Here is a 24,559-nt window from a genome sequence, read left to right as displayed (position 1 = left end):
TCCGGGGGTCGGCCCGTTTTGGCCTTACCGGGACATTTGATTGCCTCATGATTTTACTTCGAAACACTGACACTTCCTTTCAATAATAATATAATGAAAGACGGTGAATTATGTCTAAAGATGAGATGTAGGTCCAAACGGCTACTGAAGTCCTTTAAAAAAATTTAAATACTCGGGAACTGCTGAAAATGTCATGCATTATTTGAGTTTACACAATGAACAGTGTAAGACTCGCGTTGTGATTGGTGGAACGGAGTTTGTGCTTAGATTGTAGACGCACGATCGACGTCACCGAGTGGTGTGACCGGCGCACGTGATTAGAGTCTAGAGTCCACCTCGGAACTAGCTCGCTCGGAGTGACTGTCGACTGGTCACCAAAGTTTTGCAAACTGTTTTTGCGAGTTATGGACAAACAAAGGCAAGTTTTCGCAAGAAAGGAAAACTGTCCGGTTAAAAATTGGACAAAAACCGTTGAGAGTGACCTTAACCAGGTTAAAAAAAAAAAACGAGAACTTTGTGGTGACGTGAGAAGAAGAAATTACTTGCCCAAATTTGTCGCCAATAGGAATCCGGCAAGGGCGAGTAATCGATCACAGTCTGACATGCAGTGAAGCGACAAGTGACATGCTGTAACATTTTGGGGTCATAAATTCCTACTGGAACAAAGGTTAGTTTTGAAAATATTGTTAGTGAATTTTTTTTGGATTATACTCTAATTTAAACGATCACAGTTGCATGTGTGTAGTAGTTTCAAACTGAGTTTGCTGGAAAGTTTTTGTCTCAGCTCAGGCAACGCGATGTTGGCTCACGAAAATTTTTGATATGTCTTGGTTATTGTAAAAAACAAAAAGATTCCATTTTGCCGTGGGTCTGTACTCTGATAACGCGCAGAGGACGTCAAAGACGTGATAACGCACAGAGGACGTCAGAACATCAGTCACGCCGCCGGCTCGTAGCGTACTTCTTTGTTCTCATCACGTTTTGACGTCATCTGTGCGTTATCAGAGTACAGACGCACGGCAAAATGGAATCTATTTGTTAAACATTTACCCGGCTGTAACTGTAGCAGTAAAATTGTCGGCTTAATTCGCTCAAAAGGTTGTCATTTTCCGGCAAAAAAAACAAAAACAAACGCAAAACTATTTTAAAAAACGCTACCGCATTACAGTCTCCAGCGCAGCTGTTTTCCGTGTCGTCACGCAACGCTCCTCCCCAGCATTGCGTGACGAAACAAACAAAGTCAGTGCAGAAGACTATTGCTTACAGCGATGGTGGAGGGCAAAAAAGGTTTGGTTGTGAAGTAAATATGACATTGATTTAACACTGTTGTGGGGTAAAATGTTTGGAATGTGATCAAGTATGAGATTAGTAGACAAGCAACCGATTGTCCACTTTCCACGAATGGTAAATGAGCTTTCCAAGAATTAGCTTTCTCTTCCGGTCAAGCTATTGGGCTTTTTACAGCGATATGATTGGTTTAAAAACTGTCGTTTTCTTAAAATCAGACCACATTCTAAGAATAGGTTGCAGCAGACTGTCTTCTTGCTTTCTTGCTACAAAGTCCATCGGTTCTCAGAAGTCAAAACGTGAAGGAAATCAGAGGACGAACAGCCGCCGAAAAGTGAATATGGCCGACGGGGCGTAAGCTAGCTCGGGTAAGATTCTTGTTTCTTCACCCTGGTTCGAAACCGGCGTTATGGAATTTGATAAAACCAGATCTATGACCCGTTTTTGAGGAAACAAACGTGTGAAATTCTAAGATATTCAATTTAGCACAACTGAACACTAACCCGGGTTCAGTTCGGCTGTCGAGCCCTGCAAACAAACAAGCTTCAAGTGATTCTGATACCGTGATACTGTAAACTATTTTCCGAACAACGTTTCCTTATATCGAGGGCACATCAAGGTAGACAAACAGATTGAAGCTTATTCCAGTGATCAGTTATTTTTATGATTTCAATTACTCAAGAGCCTGCCTGATCTAATCGAGAATAATCGCAGGTTTTTTTCAAAGACATAAGCTCAGTGATTATATTAATAAAGTTGATTTAACTTCAGTGCACCTTCTTCGCCGTTGTTTTCTCCAATCGAAATCAGCATTCTACAAACTGTCCACTTCAGTAAGTCTTATTTACTGAATGTTAACTTCTGTTATCCTAAAGATCTGGCCAAAACGTTTCTTAGCAAAATCGTTATTAGACTGAGCTGCTGTCCCACGGAGCGACTGGCAATGTTTCGTCTAATACAATGTGCAAAATGTTTAAGGAAAATGGCGGCTTGTTTCCGCCTTTATGGCGTTGCCGGTTCAGCCAAAACGATGTTACACTGGAAAAAATATTCGAACTTTTAGTCTGAACTTAAAGAACAAATGATCTCGTTTCTTAATTGTATCGAACACGCCAGACTAAAAGTAATTTCTGTCGGTTTTGGATGTCTCCAAAGATGTTTCTTCAAGGTTATTTGTTTATTGAGGCATAGAGACGATACAGTTCATTGTCCATAGTCAATATTTCGAAGCGAATTTAAGAATGCTCAGCTTCTTACGATAGAAAATATAAACTGGAGTGTTATCAATTTGAAAGAGGTGTTTGTGTCTACAGTTGTCTGTGGTATTTGTTAACGCTTACAGTTTAGAGCTCCCATTGTGCTGATTGTGGGCTTGATTCCGATAAATCAATCACGTTCAACTTTATTGCGGCCATATTTGTAAGGTACATCTTCCCAGGAATTTCTAGGCAATAAGCCAAAGCACACCGCCATCTAATTCTACAATTTTACTAAACGCTGCAAATGGTTATGCCTTGGTATTTACTAAAAAAATATAACCCCGGTCGCATCCCCATAATCTCCTTATTTCCGCCTGTAAGTTGAGCAATTATGACATACCAGGAGCTATAGTAAATAATGCACTGGTCGTGTGCCAACCCGATTAACAATTTTGTTTTCTTTTTCTTGCGAATTCAACTCGTCCCTGTCTTGTCCTTGTCTAGAACTTTATCTGGACTGTAAACTATATTCTTCTGTTGTACAGCGAGGAAGTCAAACTCTCTGTCAGCCCGTAAACGGTGTCAGCTTGAACCCGGAGATGCCGAACACATGATGGCGTCTCAGGAAAAGCTGAAAGGTTTGTTTCAGTGGTACACGGTTAAAAGGGGGGTTAGTTGTGTGACTTGATATCTTTCGTTTTTTTAATCATAGCTCAATAAAATGACAGCAATAACGACTCTTATTCGAGATTAATTCAATCGCGTCGAACTCTAATTTCAAAGCTCCGATTTACTGATAACAATCGAATCAGTGCTCTGTTCGGCCTTTAGACATTTATCTTAAAAGTAAAGTGTGTTACTTGTTGTTCGTCTAGTTACTGGGTTTATATTTACGGAAACTTTTGTCAGTTTTCTAGGACTTGAACTGTACTCGCCGCTGGACTGAAATGCGAGTTTAAAATCGCGTCCATACTCGACACCGAGGAAAATATGGCCGCCGTTGCGGACAATCACACTTTGAACTCCTGACTGAAATGTTCGATTCACTGAAGCGAGCTTAAGACAGCTCGTGAACTTCACCAAGAGCAGCACACAAATTCTTTTTTGATTTGAAAGTGTCTCTAGAAACAGTAAAATAAGCTAAAATATTCAATTGAAGTTCAAAAACTGGATGAGTAGCGATGATACTAGACCATTCTGGCCGCATTCTTCGATTGGTCTTATATATTCCTTCCCGAGAAATAGGCGGCAAAGTTTGTATGCTTGAAAGCCAAAACATTTAGCAAAACTTAATCACCATTTTATTTATCAATAGAGGAAACACCCCCCTCGTCTTAAAATCAGAGAAACTGACGAGGAAATGAATTTGGAAGCATGCGAGGTCTGTGCTTCAGTCTTGTTCAACGTTTGGCTTACTCCGTTAATTGGGACTCTTTATTTTCATTTCTTTCTGTTTTCTGGGATTTTTTCTGTAGACTTTGATTTCTACGTTTTAATGTCGTAATTTACAGAGGCACCAAACGGTTCTACTTTGGTGGATATCTGCCTGGATGACCTCAAAAAAAAGTTGGATTTATAGTCGTTAAGAAAATTTACAGCTTTCTTCAGCAAAATATCTTCTCAAAATTAATACTAGAAAACTAATTCCTTCCGTTTATTTCGTTGGGTTGATGTACTAAGATTTGTTCCAGTTTTTCTTGGGGTGGATTGGATTATAAACTGGTTCTGACTGGAATCGTCCGTTTACTGAATTGACATGGCTCTATATAAATTTGGATGAGCCCCTTTTTAGATGGTCACAAGTTTGTATAAACCAACGATAACATTTAAGAAAAATTCTTAAAATGATGTCTCCTGTGCATGTTCCCAGATCGTTTTGTGCCCTTTTAAAGGCATACTTGTCTAAGCTAATACAGTTTAATCTGTTCGAATGTTTTCAGAGATACTCAGTTGAGATGAAAATTTAAGTTGCAGAACGTTTAAAGAAACGGAACCTTATCATGTTCCCCAATTTACGAGCTGAAATGTTAGTTTTACAAAAATGCTAGCTGACCTTATTTCGCATTTTTATTGGGGTTTTTTCCCCTCTGAAAACAAAGAGTAAGTTTTCCAGCGTAATTTCGTACTGACATTTTGCCGGAGAAAACTCCAGATTTTCTTTAAAACTAAATTTGAATCTCTGCGGCAATAAAGGTCTTCTGAACAGTTCTCCACCTAAATGAACCGTGGACTGCCCCTGATAAATGAGAGCAACACTAAGACAATAAAGCTGTTTAATTGTTCTTAATATTTTCTTAAAGACTTTTGGAAGTTTTCGATTATTTCTTTCTTCGCCGTTATAAGAAGTACAAGGTCTACAAGGCTTGAAGTAACCTTTTCTTTTCTCGTTCACAACAGGAAGGTCGTATGGTCAGAAGCGACCGCCTCTCACACACATTTTAAAAAGCATCCTTGAGCGATATCCAGATGGAGGACAAATTTTGAAGGTATGTAAAGTTTACTGAGCTCATCCCTTCTTTTTTTAACCTGACGATAAACCTTTCGAAAATTTTATGATTTGTCAAGCAAAGCATTAAATCAGATTGTGGTCTATAACCGTCGATAAATTTCACTCCATTGTAGTTACGGTTCAATGAAGGTTGTTTAGTGGAGAGTTGGCTCCGTTAGCTAAACTCCCTCTTTTCGCATGAGATGTAGATTATTTAGCTCCCCTACTACCAAATTGTAAGATACGGCTGTGACGTATTTAAGGTTACCCGGTACCTTCAGAGGTGTCTTCAGAGGTTTCTCGCGTCCAAGCGATGTAGCGCGGCCGGTTTAAACTGTAGATATCTGAACCCTTATATCAAATTAAAGCTTATAGAGCTGGCTATCAAACTAAACCAAGAATTTTGAAATAAAATGAATTGCCGAATTTTTAGCGCTGTTTTCTCGAATCAATTTTTTTCACTTGTAGGAGCCACTTCAAAGAGCTAAAACTCAAAAGGAATTTGTTCGTTTGCCTTCAAATTTGGACAGTAGCATATTAACAACAAAAACGTGTCTGCGAATTTTTTCTTTCGAAATATTTTTTCTCCGAGAGCGATTTTTGTACGATTACTTCACATTTTTTTCATCCTATTTTGAAAATGCTCTATAACTTTTCACTGCGATTGCTGGGTCCGGAAACTGAGGAGCAAATTAGATTAGCAAAACACAAAATTCACTTTGACTTGTAGCTTTAAAAAGGTGATTCGGACGCTCGCAATTAGAGGTCGTGAAAAATTCGATAATTTATTTTATTTCAAAATTCTTGGTATGGTTTGATAGTCAGTTCTATAAGCTTTAATTTGATATAGGGGTTTAAGTATCTACAGTTTAAACTGGACGCGCTACATCGCTTAAACGCGAGACACCTCTGAAGGTATCGGGTAACCTTAAAAATGACGGGGATGAGATTAACATATACTCCGCTAAAATACTTGTCGTATTGTCAGACGTGTGAGTATAAAAACGAAAGCATCTCTATTTTTATTTATTTATTTTATTTGCTTCGCCTAATAATTATAGACACACAAAAATACAAGATAACAGGGGGTAAACAACTATTACGAAGGCAGGGACACCACAACAGCGCATGCCAATTACTTCTGTCCCGGGAGATTAAAAAGACTGAAAAACAGTGAACGAACGTGAATCACATACAACGACTACTGACGCATTTCCATTTGCACTTATTCCGGTCAAAACGATTCAGTTAAGACAATTATGAAGTTTTTAGGCTTGAATTCCTTGTTGAATTACATGCCAGTTGCAGAAATTGTAAGAGGTAGTTAAAGTAGTTGTTGTCTATCAAATGTGCAAAACGGCTTAAGATAAATGTACTATGAGACACGTTTTGGGTGTAAAATGCAACGAAATGGAGCTGCGTCACGTCGTACGGCCCTTGTCCTGCTTATCTTCTTTAGATCTTTGTTACTATCCTGAGCCAGGCTGAATCGACAGTAACACGTGTACTAACGTACCTTGTATTATTTCCCATGATAGGAAATCATTCAAAATGCAGATGATGCCGAAGCCACAAAGGTCTCCTTCCTTCTTGATTCGCGCCCAGCCTTCTACGGAAGGAACTCCCTGTACGATCCCAGTCTCGCTAAGTTCCAGGGCCCTGCTTTGTACGCGCAAAACGATGCTCTTTTCAAAGACAGCGACTGGGAAAACCTGGAAAAACTCATGCAAAGTAGTAAGAAGGACGATCCCTTGAAAGTAGGGCGTTTTGGAATAGGCTTCAATTCCGTTTATCATGTGACTGGTAAGTGGAATCATGGAGAAACGTAAGCTTAGGAGAACGTGAACCTAAATTAAACAGCTGCTTTTCAGGGCTTTCAATAGGATTTAAAGTAGGTTTTTGCTCCTCTAGTGTAGTACTCATCGGAAGGATAATATGTGAAGGGGGAGCAAACCTCATCTCTCTTGAGTAACTGTGTTTTAAAGTTGTGGAGCTTAGAATAACTGTTTTCAGGTTTGTTATAGTCTGGACCCGCGGCACTAATCAGGGAGTAAAAAGGCCCAAAGAGAGGTACACCCCACTTCATACTAAGAAACTCGTTTTTCATCATACGTTTAGATCTCCCAAGTATTGTGAGTGGAGACGCTATAGCATTCCTTGATCCACACGAAAAACACTTTGGAAGAAGTGAAACAGGACGACAGTTTTCTTTGAAAGACCAGCTTCTTCAACAATGCCGAGACCAGTTCATCCCGTATGAGGACGTCCTGGACTGCAAGATATCAACGCAATTCTATAACGGAACTCTTTTCCGCTTTCCGCTACGAAGTGAGCCATCCGATTTATCGAAAATGAATTACACCCCCGAGAAAGTTCGACACCTATTTGATGCACTCAGAAAGGAAGCCTCCGTTATTCTCCTTTTCTTGAAGAACATCGAAGAAATAACTCTGTTTGAAGTAAATGAAAGCAACATTAGAATGCATTTATTTACCGTGAGGTTGAGCGACAGCTGTCGACAAGAGATTCGAGAAAAGAAGAAATCCCTTCTGACGCAAGTGAAGCTGTTAAGCGAAGGGCGTGTCACAAACACAAAATTATCCCTGCCCTTATCTGTCGAGGAGTTGGATGAACAAGGCTCCCTAGCGAATCACAAGTGGCTTGTTTACCATCAGATTGACGTTCGAGATTCAAGGCTTAAACACTTGTCATCAGAACTGGGCCTCCTTCCATGGGTTGGATTTGCTACACCATTGAATGCCTCAGATCGCCAAGCTCTTCCATCAACTGGAGGAAGAATCTTTTGCTTCTTGCCTCTTCCCCCTGATGCAGACGCTAAAACTGGATTTCCAGTTCACGTTCATGGCTACTTTGGGTTAACCGACAACCGACGTGGGCTCAAATGGCCTGGATTGGACTGTCAGAATGATCTAACAGCTGAGTGGAATGTTCTGTTGTCAGAACGAGTTGGAAGTCAAGCTTACGCCTCCATGCTTCTCGACCTGGTGGATAAACAAATGAAAGAAGCAGGTGATTCCTCAACAAAAGCACAATTGGTGTACCTATCCTGGCCAACTATTCCAGAGGTGCAGAAACACTGGAGAAACATGCTAAAACCTATGTTTTCAACTTTAATGACACAGAACGTCTTCTGGACCCCGGCAGATGGTGGCAAGTGGGTGAGACCTCAAGAAGCTTACCTTGACAGAATAAAAGCCTCCAACGAAGTTAGAAATGTGGTTTTGGAAACACTCACCCAAGCAAATGAAGCCGTTGTAACTCTTCCCGATCACGTTCTAAATGCCAGTGATTCCATGTCGTGGACTACAAATAGCATCTCGCCTACACAGCTAAGAAGCGTTGTCAAGAAGAAACAGAAGGGATCCTGGAATATAATGAGTATTCCAAGAACGAAGAAACTTAATTTGCTTGAGTACGTTCTACAGGACAAGAACTTGAGTGATTTTCAGGGTGTTCCTCTCCTTCCTCTGGCAAATGGAAGCTTTTCCGAGTTCCGCTCGCTTCAGTACAGTAGAGAACCGAGCGCTGCTGTGTATGTTTCATCGCCAAGGTATTCACGTTCTCTCTTTTACAACATGGATAGCAAATTCCTGGACGACAGCATTCTTTCTCCTGCTGTGAAATATTTGTCAAATGCTGCTCCTGATTTGAAAAACTTCCACACAATGCTTTCGATACAACTCATCAAAGTCAACCAAACCATTGCGCTAAAGCTTGTGAGACAGATGCTCCCAACTGAATGGTCTGGTACCAACCATTTGGTTTGCTGGAATCCGGGACAAAATGGTCACCCGCCAGAGCCTTGGCTGAATTTGGTATGGAAATGGATCCAAAGAGATTTCTCCAACGATCTGTCACTTTTTGAAGACTTGCCTCTGATTCCTCATACCACCTCCGGAAGTCGTACGATAGTTAAGCTAAGAGCATCGAGTTTAGCTATCAGGCAGCACCAGCAAGGTCTATCTTTACCACCTCGTGTTGTATCGTTACTTAAGAAGATTGGGTGTATCGTTGTGGAGAACCTCCCGCCATACGTAAATCACTCCGCTCTGCACAAATATGTTACCTCTCCAGATCCTCATGGTGTCTTGAAAGTCTTACAAGTGCTTGGTAAAGACACCTGTGTTCTGATGGTTTCAACATGCTGTTCCACAGAAGAAAAACGAGAGCTGCGAAAGTTTCTTTCGTCGACGACATCTTTCAACACTGAGCAGATATGCTTTCTTCAATGTCTGCCCATTTTTGACGCAGCTGATGGGAGATCACTTCTTGCTATAAAAGATGGATTTCAAGACCGCACGGTCGCTCCATATGGCTTTCAGCTTCCCGAGTGTTTGCCAATACCTAACGCCGCCAGCATCATATCGCTGAATGATGACCAATCGAATGCCTTATTACAACGTCTTAGAATCTCACCAATGATCCCAACAACCTTCTTAAGTTCAGTTGTCTTTGATGGTATAACGAACGGTTTTTTCAGTCACCAACAAATCTCCACATTGATGTGCTGGGTTCTCAGACAGTACAACTACATGCAAGACAGCTCTTTTCGTTCATCAGTAAGTCAGCTTCGCTTTGTCCTCACTCAGAGTAACATCCTGGTTACGCCCTGTGAACTGCTTGATCCACAGCAGCGTATTTTAAACCGACTTTTTGAAGGCGATGCCAACAAGTTCCCACATGACAACTTTGTCAAAGATGACATTCTCCAAAGACTACGGCAACTTGGAATGAGGAGTACCCCAAACACCCAAGACATTTTGCAAGTTGCCAAAACACTGCACAATTCCGTTGATGGTGTCGCATCACGTAAGGCAACAGCACTGCTAGAGTTCCTTGATCAAAACCCTTCCTTACTCAAGTCGGATTGGACATTGCTTCAGGGGCTAATGAACGAAAGATGGGTCCGACGAAAGGAGGATCGTCCTCCTTCGTATCCAAGTGTCATGCCTTGGTTCTCGGGAAGAGAACGTTTCTTCAAACCGTGTGACGTAATGAGCCAATCTAAAGCAAATCTGGTAGGAGCAACGGTGCCGCTTGTTTGGAAGCCCTGCAGTCATGCACTTGAAACAGTTTTTGGTTGGAACAAGACCACTCCTGTCCAACATCTTCTCGAACAACTCCGCTCCGCGTGCTCCGCATCACTGAACGTCATGGACGTGAGTGAAAGGTATCATTTTCAAGCGATGTTGAAAGATATCTATCAAGAGGCAGCAAAGAACGCTGACTTAGTAACTAGCATGATTGCTAATGATGCAGCTTTTCCAGCGTGGATTTGGCATGGCGACGGATTTACATCACCATCCAAGATAGCGTTTTCCCTCCCCTGCAATATTAACTTGAATCCTTACCTTTACACAGTTCCAAAAGATTTTCACGTCCTCCGTCCGTTTCTTGAACGCTGTGGTGTTCGTCAAACATTTAGTGACTCAGACCTGCTAAGTGTTCTCGCAATGATCAAAGAAAAGTACGACACAACGGGTGCAATGATAGAAGATGTAGCTGGCAACCGGAAACTTTCTTGTGACATACTCCAATGGATAGTTAGAGAAGGCAAACCGCTCAGTTCTGAACTTCGGCAAACGCTACTAGTGCCCATTATGACCTCGGATAAAACATTGAAGTTGCTCCCTTGTAGTGAGTGTACCTTCTGTGATGCGACTTGGTTAAAGAAAGGAGGAACGGAACTTCCAGTAACATGCCAATTTCCCATGATCCATGACACAATTTCCCCGACCGTTGCTGCACTTTTAGGTGTTCCACCTATTAGCACGCTCGTCACATGTGCAGAGGCTCTTGGAATTGAACAGACAGGCCCTCACGAGCCAATAACCACAAGGCTTAAAAATATTTTAAATGAGTACAAGGAAGGGGTTGGCGTTTTCAGAGAACTTGTTCAAAATGCAGATGATGCTGGAGCAACCGAGGTACAATTTGCTCTTGACTGGCGAAATCATCCAACAGAAAGGCTACTGGCGCATGGTATGGTGGACTGTCAAGGGCCTGCCTTGTTGGTGTATAACAATGCAGTTTTCACAGACGACGATTTTAAAAATATATCGAAGTTAGCCGGTGCAACCAAGAAGGAAGACCTTGAGAAGATAGGCCGATTTGGACTAGGTTTCAGCTCAGTTTACCACTTCACGGATGTGCCGAGTTTCATTAGCAGAAGTTATGCAGTGTTCTTTGATCCACACACAACTCACCTGCAGGCGCATATATCGGAACCCTCAAAGCCTGGAATCAAACTTAACCTCGCAGTTAATCCGGCAAATTACATGTATTTTCCTGATCAGTTTGTGCCATACAACGGGCTGTTTGGCTGTGACACTAACTTACCTGAAGGTTCTGGCAATTTTCATTTTCAAGGAACTTTGTTTAGATTTCCCTTCCGGACAAAACGAGGAGAAATCAGTGATAAGATTTACACTCAGGGAGAGATTCAACGCCTCGTACGCGCTTTTCAAGAATCTTCGTCAAGCCTGCTTTTGTTTTCCCAGAATGTTACAAGGGTGGCATTCCTAGAGTTGGACAAGAACTCCGTAGATCCAGGAACGCCTAGAGTGCTTTTTGAGGTCAGAAGAGAAGCAGTGAACGTTTTTCTACCAGGAACGAAATCAGGGAAAGAACCTACATTTCTCGAATCGTGTGCGACTTGGACAAGGCAAGCAACTGAACAACGCAGTATCCCAAACAAAGCCAGTCCCCCGAAAAGGTCAGAGTTTGTAACCATTTCCTCGAAGATGAACAGTGGGAGTCAGGCAAGCTGCTCCTGGCTCATTGCGTCCTGTCTAGGAACTGGCGATTCCTTTCAGCTTGCAACGAGCGAAGAAGGCAAGAAACAGGGTCTCTTGTCTGCCTCTGGAATAGCAGGAAGAATTTCCTCCAGCAGCAATGAAGAAGGCTTGTTAAACCCAGGGCCTGTTCATGGCGAGTTATTTTGTTTCCTGCCCCTGTCTATTCCAACTGGGTTACCGGTGCATGTGAACGGGTATTTTGCAGTCACGTCAAATCGCCGAGGAATCTGGGAAAGTACCACAGCTGAACGTGGGGGTTTCCAGCCATTAGAAGTCCGATGGAACAGAAGCCTCATGGACGACGCGTTATCTCAGTCTTACATTCAGCTTCTAGAAGACATGATGCTCATGCAAAAGAAAGGAAAGATTCCGTCGTACGGAAGTTTCTCGCTTTGGCCAAATCCGGAGACACTAGAATCATCCGCCTGGACAACACTCATCAATAGTGTTTATCAAAGAATTGCCAGCTTAGATCTTCCATTGGTGCATGTGGGGGAAGATTGGCTTCCTGTTACCAAGTGCATATTTCAAGATGCAACATTGCAAAAGCTTCCTATGAGCGACACCGTCCTGGAACTGCTTGATTACAAAGTGGTGCAACTGCCTAAGTTTGCAAAGAAAGGATTCGAACAGGCTGGATGCATGCAGATCATCAAAGCGCGAACAATGACGCAAGAGAAGTTTCTAAGCGAGATTTTTTTTCCAAACATCGTCAAGATTCCTGGTAATTTACGAGATGCCATTGTCTGTTATTTGATCGACGAGTGCCTGAGAGGACATTCAAGTCATCAATCTGATCTCTACAAGTCCTTGCTTTCAAACAATCGTTGTATCCCTTGTGGACCAGGATCTGACGATTTAGCATCTCCGAAAGAACTTATAAATCCCAATGGCGCAGCAGCGAGCCTATTCACACCTGACGACCAGCGATTCCCGGTTGGAACGTGCTACCGTACCAAAGAGCGCCTCCTACTGCTGCAATATCTGGGCATGTTATCAGACATCCTTGATTGGGACACTCTGTTGGAGAGAGCTAACACCGTGCCAATGATCTACAGACGAAACGCTCCAGAAGATGCTCGAAAAAGAGTTCAGTGTCTTGTCAGGTATATGAATGACTATCTCGTCAAACTTGAGGCCCCCTCAGAAGCAAAAAAGGTAGAGTTTAGGAGAATTGGCATGTTTCCGGTCCTAAAGAAACCTGCAAATTACACTATGCCATGGAAAGGGTCCAACGTTTGCAACAATGGTATCAGTATGCTGTCGGCAGAGGAAATGTTCGGGGAAGAGTATAAGTTTGTCGCAGGTTCATCCAGGCCAATCCTTGATGAAAGTAAGAGCCTGGGCTGTGGAAAACTTAGCGAAGAAACACGTAATCTTTTTGGGTTTAACGTTCGAAAGCCAACAGACCAAGACGCCCTTGCTCAGTTGGACCAGGCAATTCAAACTACACCGTACTACCCAGTTGAAGCTCAACGTTTAAAAGAAGTGACCGAAAAAGTATATAGCTATCTTCAAGAGCTTTTCTTAAAACATGGTTGTGAGACCATTATAGAAGAGTTAGGCCACAGATCCTGGGTATTAATCCAAGAAAAATTTGTGTCATCAACTCAGCTTGCTTTTACGTGGAAAGGAACTGCTCAACCGTACCTTTACGAAGTACCAAAGAGTCTCGCCGACAAATACCATCGCCTTTTCCAGGCCACAGGAGTACGAGAACGTTTCGACACAAAAGACATCGTCTCTGCTTTGTACAATCTCAGCAGAGAGAAGCACAAGAATCCTTTATCTGCTTCGGAGTTCAAAGTTGCCCGATCTTTAATAGAAGAACTGTTAGAGGTTCCAGAAGGTGTCCTGCAAAAGGAGAATGGTATGATTCCTTTACCGGACCATAACCAGGTTCTTCGTCCAGCTAAAGAGTTGGCCATTAATGATGCACCATGGGTGACTTCACTAGGTGATACCGCTTATGTTCACAAGCACTTGCCCATCAGTCTTGCATACAGGATGGGAGCGGTCGACATTCGTGCGAAGAAATTGGCTAGAATATCACGTCCAATTGGAAAAGAATTTGGCCAGCGAGAGGAGCTTACTGATCGTTTGAAGGGCATTTTGAAAGCATATCCTTGCGACGTTGGGATCCTCAAGGAGCTTGTCCAAAACGCCGACGATGCAGGTGCGAGTGAGATACACTTTATTTATGACCCTCGCAACCATCCCACAGAGCGACTTTTAAGCAGCAACTGGAAGGAACTACAAGGTCCTGCATTGTGCGTATACAACAACAGGCCATTCTCAGAAAAGGATTTGGAAGGCATACAGAGGCTAGGAATTGGAAGCAAAGCGGAAGATCCAACGAAAACAGGTCAGTATGGGATTGGTTTTAACGCAGTATACCACCTCACCGATTGTCCAAGCTTTATCTCCAATGGAGACACGCTTTGTATCCTTGATCCTCACTGTCGTTATGCTCCCGGTGCGACAAAAGGAAGTCCTGGGCGTCTTATTGAACCAATAAGAGAAGAAGAGCGATCCGACTACAGCGACATATTTCCTTGTTATCTTGAGGAACATTTCGATTTAACATCTGCAACAATGTTCCGGTTCCCTCTTAGAGGCCCGAAAATGTCCATGGAATCATTAATATCAGAAGAGCAAGTCTCCCACCAACAAATGGCATCTTTCATGAACATGTTCACCGATGAGGCGAAAGAAATCCTCCTGTTTCTAAACCATTTAAAAAAAATCTCACTCTCTCAAATTGAAGACGGTGAAGTGAAAGCAATATACTCTGTTTCTGCAGAGCTAACAGATGAACATGCTTTACAGCGGGAGCAACTTTCAGATCACATCAAAAACTCCAAGGCAGTGGGCACAAATGAAATTGATTGGTTCGGAATTACATACCCGCTACTAGTTCAAGACACCATTCGAGAAGAGAAATGGCTCATTCATCAGTGCGTTGGTTTAAAGCCCAGCGATAAAGAGGAGGAAATTCCAGATGGTCAACATTACGGTTTGTTACCTCGCGGTGGCATAGCAGCAAAGGTGTCAGAGCAGTTCAAGTTTCCATCAACCAGTTACAGAGCCAGGAAAGTGCCTAAACATAGGGCTTTTTGTTTTTTGCCATTACCTGTAAATACAGGTCTTCCTGTCCATGTCAATGGTCATTTCTACCTCGATTCTGCACGACGAAACTTGTGGCGCGACGAGAATGATAAAGGATTTGGGAGTACGTGGAATCAATTCATGAAGACGACAGTGTTAGCTCAAGCGTACGTCTCACTGATGTTGGTTGCACGAGATTTCTTGCCTGGATTGAAAAATGATACTGTAGGTTGCTTCTCCAGAGGGTACTCCTGCCATGAAGGAATGCGATGGTATCACGACCTCTTCCCTCATTTCGAATCAATAAATCACCAGTGGACCATTTTGGCTGAGTCAGTATTTCGGAAGATTTGTAACCAAGATGAGAAGTTACTACCGATGGTAAAGAAGTCGTTCTATGAAGCTCTGGAAAACAGCCAGGCTGCAAGTCAAACTTCAGGCGAAATTGGCCGGGAAAAAGTGACTCGGTGTTTTTGGATAACTCCCTCACAAGGATTTTTCAACACCATGCCAATGACAGCCGACATTGATGTAAAACGCTGTAACATGTTCCTGCAAATTGGCTTTAAGCTCCTGTATTCGTCCCATCAACTTTTTCAAGACTTCAAGAAGGCGGGCACAAGTGTAAGGCAAATTACCCCTGAGGTAATGCTTCAGTTTCTCAAAACAGATCGGACTAACATCGGTAAACTACCTTCTCCTGTTAAAGAAACAGCACTTAACTCAGTGGTGGGAGTACTTTGTATTCTGAGTTACTGCATGAAGGCTGCCAAGTTTGCATCAGACATGTTTGGATTGCCTTTGCTACTGACTGAAGATGGGGTACTCAGGCGTTTTCAGGAAGAGAACCCAGTGTTCCTGAGCCGTTTTGCTGACTTGGTTCCAAAAAAAGGTTCTCTATTTATCCACCACACACTTGCTATGTCTTTACTTGACATTGAGAAAGAAGTCTTTGCCACGAATCAACGGGTGCTCAAAAAATTTGACATCCCTGCTCTCGCATCACTCTTACGAAGTACTGAAAACGCCAGTTGGTGTGCAACAAGCAACCTCATCCCATGGGATGTGAATGAAGGCCCTTCGAAGAAGTGGTTACAGCTACTGTGGGAGTTTATGGTCAAAATCCACGATAAAGACTCGGAGACGTTTTCTCTTGAGCCGTTGAATAGATGGCCAATCCTACCTACTCAATCAGGAATGCTAGCTCCAATTTCCAAAGGAAAGGCAATCCTTGACTTGACCACCTCAGACGCATGGTCGTCCGGCCAAAGAAACGTTGTCAAGCTGTTACGAAAACTCAAATGCCACGAGGTTGATGGCAAGCTCATTAGCAATGATGGTAGATGGAATGTATCTGTCATTCTCAAATCATGTCTGTCGCAGCCCAACTCCACACAAGACATAGTGAAAGTGTTGGAACACCTGATGAAAGAAACAGACATCTCTGGTAGCCTTTATAAAGATGAAATGATCTTGATTCTACAGTTCCTTCAAGAAGATGCTAATTCTTTGAAACGGGACGTTGTGTCTTTTTCAACTGTAAAACGACTGCCATTCTTCAAAACGTTTCGTGGAACCTTTGTCCCCCTTGAGAATGTTCCATCAATTTATGTCGTCCCAACAGGTCTACCAACGGACGAATCGGACGTCTGGATGGACGGAAACAACTGCGTGTTCTTGGCACCTGAACCCAAGTTGGACCGTCTGTACAGAGAGCTTTTAGGTGCCGGGGATAAAAGCCACACGGACTGTTACGTCAACTTCATTTTTCCAAAGTTTCCAATCCTCAAGCAATCAACGCGAATGCTTCATCTTGAGTACGTTAGACGATCCCTGCTGGGAGTTAGCATTGAGAGTCAACGTCCCAGGATAATTAATGCACTGAGACGTCTGGCATTCATTCCAGATGCCTCCGAAACACCGCACACGGCTTCGCATTTTTATGATCCAGGCGTGAAAGTTTTTGCAGTGATGCTACCCCCAGAGTTAAAGCCACCACTTCCTTTTGACGAAAAGTCTGGCTGGTTGAATCTTCTTCGTGAAATTGGGCTGAAACAAGAAGTCAGCAAAGATGAGTTCAAAACTTTTGCTAACGAGGTGGCCACACAAGCAACGCACGCGAACAAGGCAAGTCGTCTTGATTTGGAAAAGAAATCCAACGTGCTTGTTACACACCTTCTGAAAGAAAAACCGCTGCACGATGAAAACTATCTGTGTAGCCTCTCTACAGTCAAGTTTGTGGCTTCGCAAACAGCAAGTGATGAGCTAGTTCACCTTCACAAACAGCATTTGGTTGAGAGTGGAAGTCAGGAGCAACTTCCTCCATTTACGCAATTTAAGGATTCAGTCCCAGACACTCAAGAGAGGCTAGTATGGACAACTGCGTCTCTTCTGCCTTCCTGGGCTGTTCCAGATCCAAAGTCTTCAAAGTTAGCAAAGTTGCAGGTTCTCCAGAAGCCCTCCTTGAATCAGGTCATTGACAACGTAATAAATCTTTCGAAGCAGGTCTCCAAGCGTGCAGATCGAGAGATACCAAAGCCAAGACGCCGATTGCTGAGTCAAATAATGATTGAAGTCTACACGTTTCTCACACAAGCTAGTGGCTGCACGAGTAGTGATCATTCTGAGTCGTGTTCAAAGATATGTGATACATTGACGCAACGCCTTTCTTCCATTCCTTGCATTCTTGTCGAGGATGGGCGTGTGTTCGTCCGTTGTGACCAGTTAGCTTATGAACTCGATGAAGAGTTGCCGCCTTATCTGTACAGAGTCCCTCGAGAATACGGGACTTTTGAGCACTTGTTCAAACGACTTGGAGCCATGGAGAAAGCAACACCTGTGCAGTTTGCCAAACTTTTGAGTAATCTTAGAGAGTCATGCGGAGACGAGAAGATGCACGCCAATGAGATGAGGGCCGCAAAACAAGCTGTTTTTGGACTGTTTTCTAGTTTGTTCGCTTTAAAAGGACGACATGGAGATAAACAGTACGAAAATCCCTTGGCTAAGATTGACAAACTGTACCTTCCAAACAGTGACCAGGCTCTTAGACGTTCAACAGACTTGGTGCTTTTTGACTGTCCTCAATACAAGTATCGGTTGTCAGATTCCATGTTTGAGTTCCTAGATGAACTGATAAAATATGATTTATCGTTTGCACAACCACCGCAAATTGTCGAGCTTTTGCCAGGCCACTTGAGGACCCAATCCTTGGGAACACTGGTAAGAGAAGAACTTCATCCTGAATGTAGAGAGAAGAGATGCCGAGCCGATGTAGAGCAGAAATGCCAGGCTACAGATCGCCTGCGTCACATACTGTATTCTCAGCAACTTGTCAACGGAATTTTGAGAATCCTGAAGTCTCAATATGAAAAAGCCAAACTTACAGAAGACGTCCGCAACAACGTTCGTAGCTTCCAAAAGGGCCTACGCATCAGTTGCATGGAAGAGTTGTCCACAGAGTTAATGGACAAAAGAACAGATACACCTATTCCAAAAAGCCGACGACCAAAGTACTCAGGTTGTTTTGTAGGGCAAGAAAATGATACAAAGCACATATACATTCAACACGGTGTAGAGTCCAGTAAAGCATGCTTTGATATCTGTAGAGAAATAAACTATCTGACGGGATGTCACATCAGCAAAGAAAGCTGGTTACATCTGGCAGGAATTCTACAATGCGAATCCCCTGATGACATTTCTTCCGTACTTGACAACGCTGGAGTGACGGAAGACCACGAAGAAGGTGAAGCACAGTGCCTGGAGCCCGAACTTGGCTCAGAATTTCCCGAACAGCTCCACTACCTCCTTGTGCAGTACGGAGATTTCTATTTTCGGCAAGGAGAGTTTGTTGCCTTTGAAAGAGAAGACTCTACTGACGAAGAACCCAAGTACATCTATGCAAAGATTCTGCATCGAGTGGAAACATCACAGCCCAGCAAACAAAAAAAGGACAGTCAAGAGAGGAAGCAAAAAGGAGAAAACGACCTTCTCAGCAGATACATGATAGATATTGGCGGCGAGAATAAAGAAGTGGATGTCTTAGACCTCTACAAGATCAGGAGACCGCAACAAAATCTCGAGGAGGAAAATTCAATGGAAGACGAGCCTGTTTCAGAGTCAATGGAGCTTGTGCCATACACAGGAGACCCTGGACAAAGTGGTCAAACTAAAGAAGGGCCGTCAACATCATCTGCAGCAGCTACCGAACCTCCCAAGCCTAGGAAGTTGGAAGACGCTATAGAAGAGGTGCGTAAAGCTTTGGCTGAAATCTGGAAACTTCCCGAGGACAAAAGAAAAAAGGCGCTCAAACGCCTCTATCTCCGTTGGCACCCAGACAAGAACATGGACATGCAACACATTGCAAACGAAGTCATGAAGTTCATCCAAAACGAATGGGATAGGTTATCCAAAGGTGGATCAGAACACCATGAACCTGACTCCGCGAGGGAACAGCCGGATTACGACTTCTTTAGACGTTGGCATGAAAGAGCTCGACGACAGCGCTCAAGCTACGAGAATTTCCGTCGCCACAACCCGAGATTCACTGGTTTTGCGTCATCATCCAGCAGACGTTACGCGGGGCCCAACAAACGTTTGTCAAGGATTTGGATGGATCAAAGTAAAGAGGATCTTCGTTCCGTTAAACTTCTTTTGACTGTCCGAGATCCGCCGTTCTACCTCGTGTGCTTCCAGTGTCATCAAGTCGCAGAGAAGGCTCTCAAAGCAGCACTTTATGCACTCTCGGGAGTCGCCGACAGCCAGCTGTGTAGTCACGACTTGGTGAAGTTGGCGTATGATCTCTCTTTGCTGCCAGGAGGCCCAGCTGTGACATCCCTGGTGGCACCATTGGCCAGCTACTACGATACCACCCGTTATCCTAACAAACACGTGCCAGCAAGAACCCCAAAGGAGGTGTTCCAAGACTCCCAGCAAGCCCAAGAGGCGTTCAAAAAAGCCACTGACTTGTTGACCAGACTTGAACTGTGCTTAGGACTGTAACTGACATCCCCTTATCCCTAGGGTTGGTTACCATCTCAGTGAGAAATCCTGTTGCTGCACATCTTAAATAAAACTTAAATTCCTACAACGTGAATCGCGTTCGAGATTTGTAGCTCATTATTTAGCACAATGAAACCAAATGACAGGCCACACATATTGGGCACAATTGGCCAAAGACTGCAATGCGAAGCAAACTACAGATCGTTTGGGAATTTTGGAATAGTTTTTAACGTTTATTCTTTTTCCGTTAGGGGAAAAACGAAATTAATCGTGGCTTGTGTGACTTGTTCGTCACTTACATGTAACATAATAGAGATTATTTTTTGCATTTTATAGTAAGGTAGTATTGTAGAGGAACTTCCCATGTTTTGGGAAAAACACGGATGTTAGCAAACCCAACGTTAGGGACATAATGTTGCTGAAAGTCCATCATTTGTAAAAATACCTAAGTAAAAGGATGGAGCTGAGTGATGGATGTGAATTTTTAGTCAGTAGCACAACGTAGAAAGGAAAACAATCCGCAATGTGTCTCAGATGTTGAATTAGTATCAGTTTAGAATACAACATTAGTGTTTCTTCTGTGTAGTAACGTTGGGCCACTAAGAGCGACTGAATTTGATTTGGCAAACACTACCATTGATTGCCTTTCGCTCAGTCAGTCACTGATTTTTTAGTTAACGCCCCTTAAAAGCGGTTCACTTTGTAAACCTGTAATTAACGCCCTAGGCACAACGTCATATCAATTGTTGATCCTACAGCAGAAAGGTGGTTTGCTGGATAAGCGAGTTGAGGCCAGGGAACGAGGCGACCCTGTCAAACAACAAGCTCCACGCTGATTGTTATTTTATGATTAAGTTTAAGCTTATATACAACACATTTTTTAAATATTCAACAGTGTTAAGTACAGTTTTTCCAAGGCAAGAAGCCATAGACCTTAGAATACCTTGAAGATTGCTTCAATGAAGAAGACTTGGATGTCCTTTGAGATGATAAGATGTAAAACTTAATACCAAGCGCAGAGTATCTGTTTGCCACTTTATTTTTCTCTTTGTTCGTGCGGACGTTGTTAGAAAACCACACGATAGTTACTTGTAGTTTAATTCTTTATTATAATAGCTTTAAAAACTAAGAAAAAAGGATTATTGTTCACTGAGAAGAAAGGTTTTTTTTACCTTTTTGGGAGGTAAATACACAAAAATCAATGATCAAAGTGTTTTGTTCAGTTGAAATTTGATATAATTTTTCCCTTTTCTAAGAATCGGTGCCGTTTAGTTTACACTTGTTTGATTAGGATCAGAAGATGTTACTACAGGAAAGGTTACTATAGAGAAACATACATTACTATTTGCGTTACAAGCGTGAAATTATGGTCATAATAAAATTAGTAAGCTGTTTGTTTGTTCTCCTGTGATGTAATCAAGGTTCAAAACCAAAGCCACATACACAAAGTTAAGTTAAGTTGAGTTAAGGTAAGTCAAGTTTAATGTACACGCCTGTCGTTTTCTTTTGAAAACTTTCCATGCATGTTTGTACCTATCACCACCAGATACAAAACCTCCAAAGTAGCTAAGAGTGCACTTGTTTTACGGTGCAAATCTAAAATCTGCGAACACTTACATTTAAAAATAATTGAAGAACTTGCTGGAAAAAGGGTATAAATTATGATTTGGCCTTAGTCAAAGTCTAACCTCTTCAAATAAACTCTGATCTGGTATACAGACTAGATCTAGGGGAGAGAGGTGGGGGTGCTCCCATATAACAGTGACACGGTGGTGATCATCGTACCCTTTAGGGACTAAAATTTGTGGTTTGGTACCCCTTAGTTACCTTACGGTGCTAAAATCTAAAATGATTTCCGTCAGAGGTATGGTGGTACCCTTTAGGATATTAAACTGAAAATCATGCGAGGAAGTAAATGTCAGTCAACTGTCACTTAGTTCATCGTTTTAGAGTTGGTACTTCTTTGTGTAAAAAAAATTGTTTGACCACGCCCACAAAACAGAATTCTGGCACCTATTAGGGGTTCTTAACTCTTCTAAATTTTCAACGATCACCCCCGTCACTTTTATATAGGTGCCCCCCGCCAGAAATTAGGTAAAGGCAAGGTAGGGTAAAGTCACACCATGAGCCTAAGTCGCTGCCACGGCCGGAGCTTAGTCCGGTTTCTGTAGCATAAAGCAACTAGGAGTATTGCTACTCCCCCCTGGATGGGATGCTAGTCCATCGCAGGGTTACCTCCAGCAGTATGTCGCCAGTACCCATTTATACACCTGGGTGAAGAGGGACAACGTGGAGCAAAGTTTCTTGTATAAGGAAACAACACTGCAATGCAGAGACCAACCTAGCATCGAACCAACGACCTTCAAATCTTCAGACCGTTTATTGAAAGTCCAACACGCTAACCACTACACCACCATGTCTCCACACAGACACAGAAATTAGATACCTCAGAAATGTGGTTCTCTATTTTATTTTGTGATCCAAAGGTTTGCATTCCACAATATTAGTTTATGACTTCCACTAAACATAAGAAACTTGACTTTTGGTTGACCTTAACTCGCGACGAAAATTCATTCATGCTTTGCTTGAGATGGTTCAGTTGTTACTAGGCAAAAAGCATTAGCTTATTCACTGACTTCAAGCCTTTAGATCCCAAAATAAAGACAACTATGTTTTTGGCTGCAGGCATGACAACCAATCTGATACATCTGCTGTCGCAAGTCAATGAATGAGAGTTCTGGCTGCAGAGTTCTGGCTGTCAAAGTTAATCATTTCCATACTCCGCATTTTCCACATGCACTCCGCATATTCCATACTCCATATTTTCCATCCAACCCTGGAAGTGAGAATATAAATCGAGACGGCATTCCTTTTCAGGAAAGGAAAGGTAAATAAAATATCAATCAATGTAATTTTAGCGCGAGAGTCAGTCGACCTTTGGCTTTTGTAATTGTCTGTCGGTGGCATCTCCAGGGGTTTCAAAGGATCAATCCGCAAATCATTTGACCAGATATTTAGCATACTTTTTTCCTTTTCAACACCGAAATAGCAAAACAAGGAGACTGCACCTAAATAAACAATGAAACACGGCAATATTTTCGACATTTATCTCATCGAGTCTTCCAAATCATTTCACTTATCCAGCTTTCAAATGACGTATTTATCTAACAGATTCATTCAAATAGACTGGAGTAAAACATTTTATTATGCGAGTGTATTTATGCAAGTTTTATATTTTCATATTTTTTTATTTTTTTCTATATTTTAATTTTTAACCTGCAACCCGAAACCCGCAACCTGCAACCTGCGACCCGCAACCCGCAACCTGCAACCTGATACCTGCAGTTTACACCCTCCGCCTGTAGTCAGCCAATCTTGATGAGGCAATTCTTTTCCTTGAGTTTATGATACCTTCACCGTTCCAATCCATCTTCGGTTCCGAATGCATTCACTGATTTCCTTTTGGTGTAAAAACTTTGCGCCAAAGGTAGTTGAGTCACTCAAATATAAGTTAACTGGGCACAGTTAATCCTAATCAGCCTTGGTTTCCACCGAAAGGTATAGGCTTTGCCGGGCAGAACAGAGCTGCCTGTTGACACCTTGTCACGTGTTTCTTAGGATTTTGTCTCCTTCACAAAAGCCTCTGCAAACACTGTAATTGTTTAGTAGCTCACTGAAACCAGAGAAAAAATGTACGCACAATAAAGGTTGATTTATATTGGATACTTTCTGTTTATGAATGTCGCATGGGACTTGTGCAGATCCACTTTAAAACCACTTCCCAGTGTTGGGAAATCGGATGAAACACTCTTCCTTGTTTTTGATATATTACATGATGTTTAGGACTCACCATTTTTCTTTATACTTGGCTTGGCATTTACTGAGCAATTCCTTCTGCTCTTCACAGCTCATTTCCAGTCCAGGGATCTTGTCTAGCAATGACCTGCAGTGTTGCAACTTTGAGCGAAAACTATTCACCTAAGAATATAATAATTAACAACAATTGTTTAATTATTCACCAGTTTGGAGGTAAATATCCACCGCTTTCACCGACGCTGAGGTGAATAATAATTGTTATTGTTTTATTATATGCCACACAAGCTTAATAACTAGCGGACCAAAAAATTATCTTATTATTTCTGACGACTCAAAATAACCGACATGTGGTAGTAATTAACCTGGTTAAAGATCTTGTTGTGCGATGCTCATTTGTGGAAAACGATTTCTTATTACAAAAATTACTGTCTCGCTTTTCTGCGGATAAGTGGGTGTCATTCCTTCAGTTAGTGCTTTCCCTTGTCTTGAAACAATGCTGCAAAACATGTTTCATCTTTTACTTTTATAGTGCTTGACAGTTTATGGTAACTTTCTTGCCTTAGAAAATGAGGTTGGAAAGATTAATTAATTTACCACTTAATGCCGTCAAACCAAACTTTGTTGCCATTTTTGTATAATTTCTTTTTGTAACAGCCCCCTCGTTTATCGAAATATTTTCCTGTTAAGTGACCATGGCGAAACAGGAAGCCAATCTTGTTTCTCTTTGGCTGCTCAGAGGTGAATCACCTAACCACCTCCGAGCTAGCCAATCAGCACGCATGAAAAGCACCATTCACTTGTGTGGTATATACTAATTACCTTTATTTACCCTCGGCAGAGTTGAC

General features: G+C 42.3%; 2 protein-coding genes across 2 annotated transcripts in view; one reads left to right on the top strand and one right to left on the bottom strand.

Moving 5' to 3' along the window:
• Positions 1-1,102: 1,102 nt before the first annotated feature.
• On the top strand, positions 1,103-21,292 carry LOC146448363 (sacsin-like). Its single transcript, XM_085102660.1, has 5 exons — positions 1,103-1,655; positions 3,032-3,124; positions 4,884-4,972; positions 6,513-6,777; positions 7,093-21,292. The coding sequence occupies exons 2-5, from the start codon at positions 3,097-3,099 to the stop codon at positions 19,896-19,898; spliced, it is 13,188 nt and encodes a 4,395-aa protein (XP_084958786.1). The 5' UTR covers positions 1,103-1,655; positions 3,032-3,096; the 3' UTR covers positions 19,899-21,292.
• The window catches only part of LOC146448360 (mediator of RNA polymerase II transcription subunit 9-like), a 35,313-nt gene continuing 31,773 nt past the window's right edge, over positions 21,020-24,559 (bottom strand). Inside the window, exon 4 of the mRNA XM_085102664.1 lies at positions 21,020-21,911. The gene's annotated coding sequence lies outside the window, so the exon portion shown is untranslated. The remainder of the gene's footprint in view (positions 21,912-24,559) is intronic.

The sequence above is a fragment of the Pavona decussata genome, unplaced genomic scaffold (assembly GCF_977016875.1).
Source record: "Pavona decussata unplaced genomic scaffold, jaPavDecu1.1 SCAFFOLD_978, whole genome shotgun sequence".
Taxonomy (NCBI): domain Eukaryota; kingdom Metazoa; phylum Cnidaria; class Anthozoa; order Scleractinia; family Agariciidae; genus Pavona; species Pavona decussata.
The sequence above is the reverse complement of the archived record's forward strand: the minus strand, read 5'-3'. Positions and strand labels throughout refer to the sequence as shown.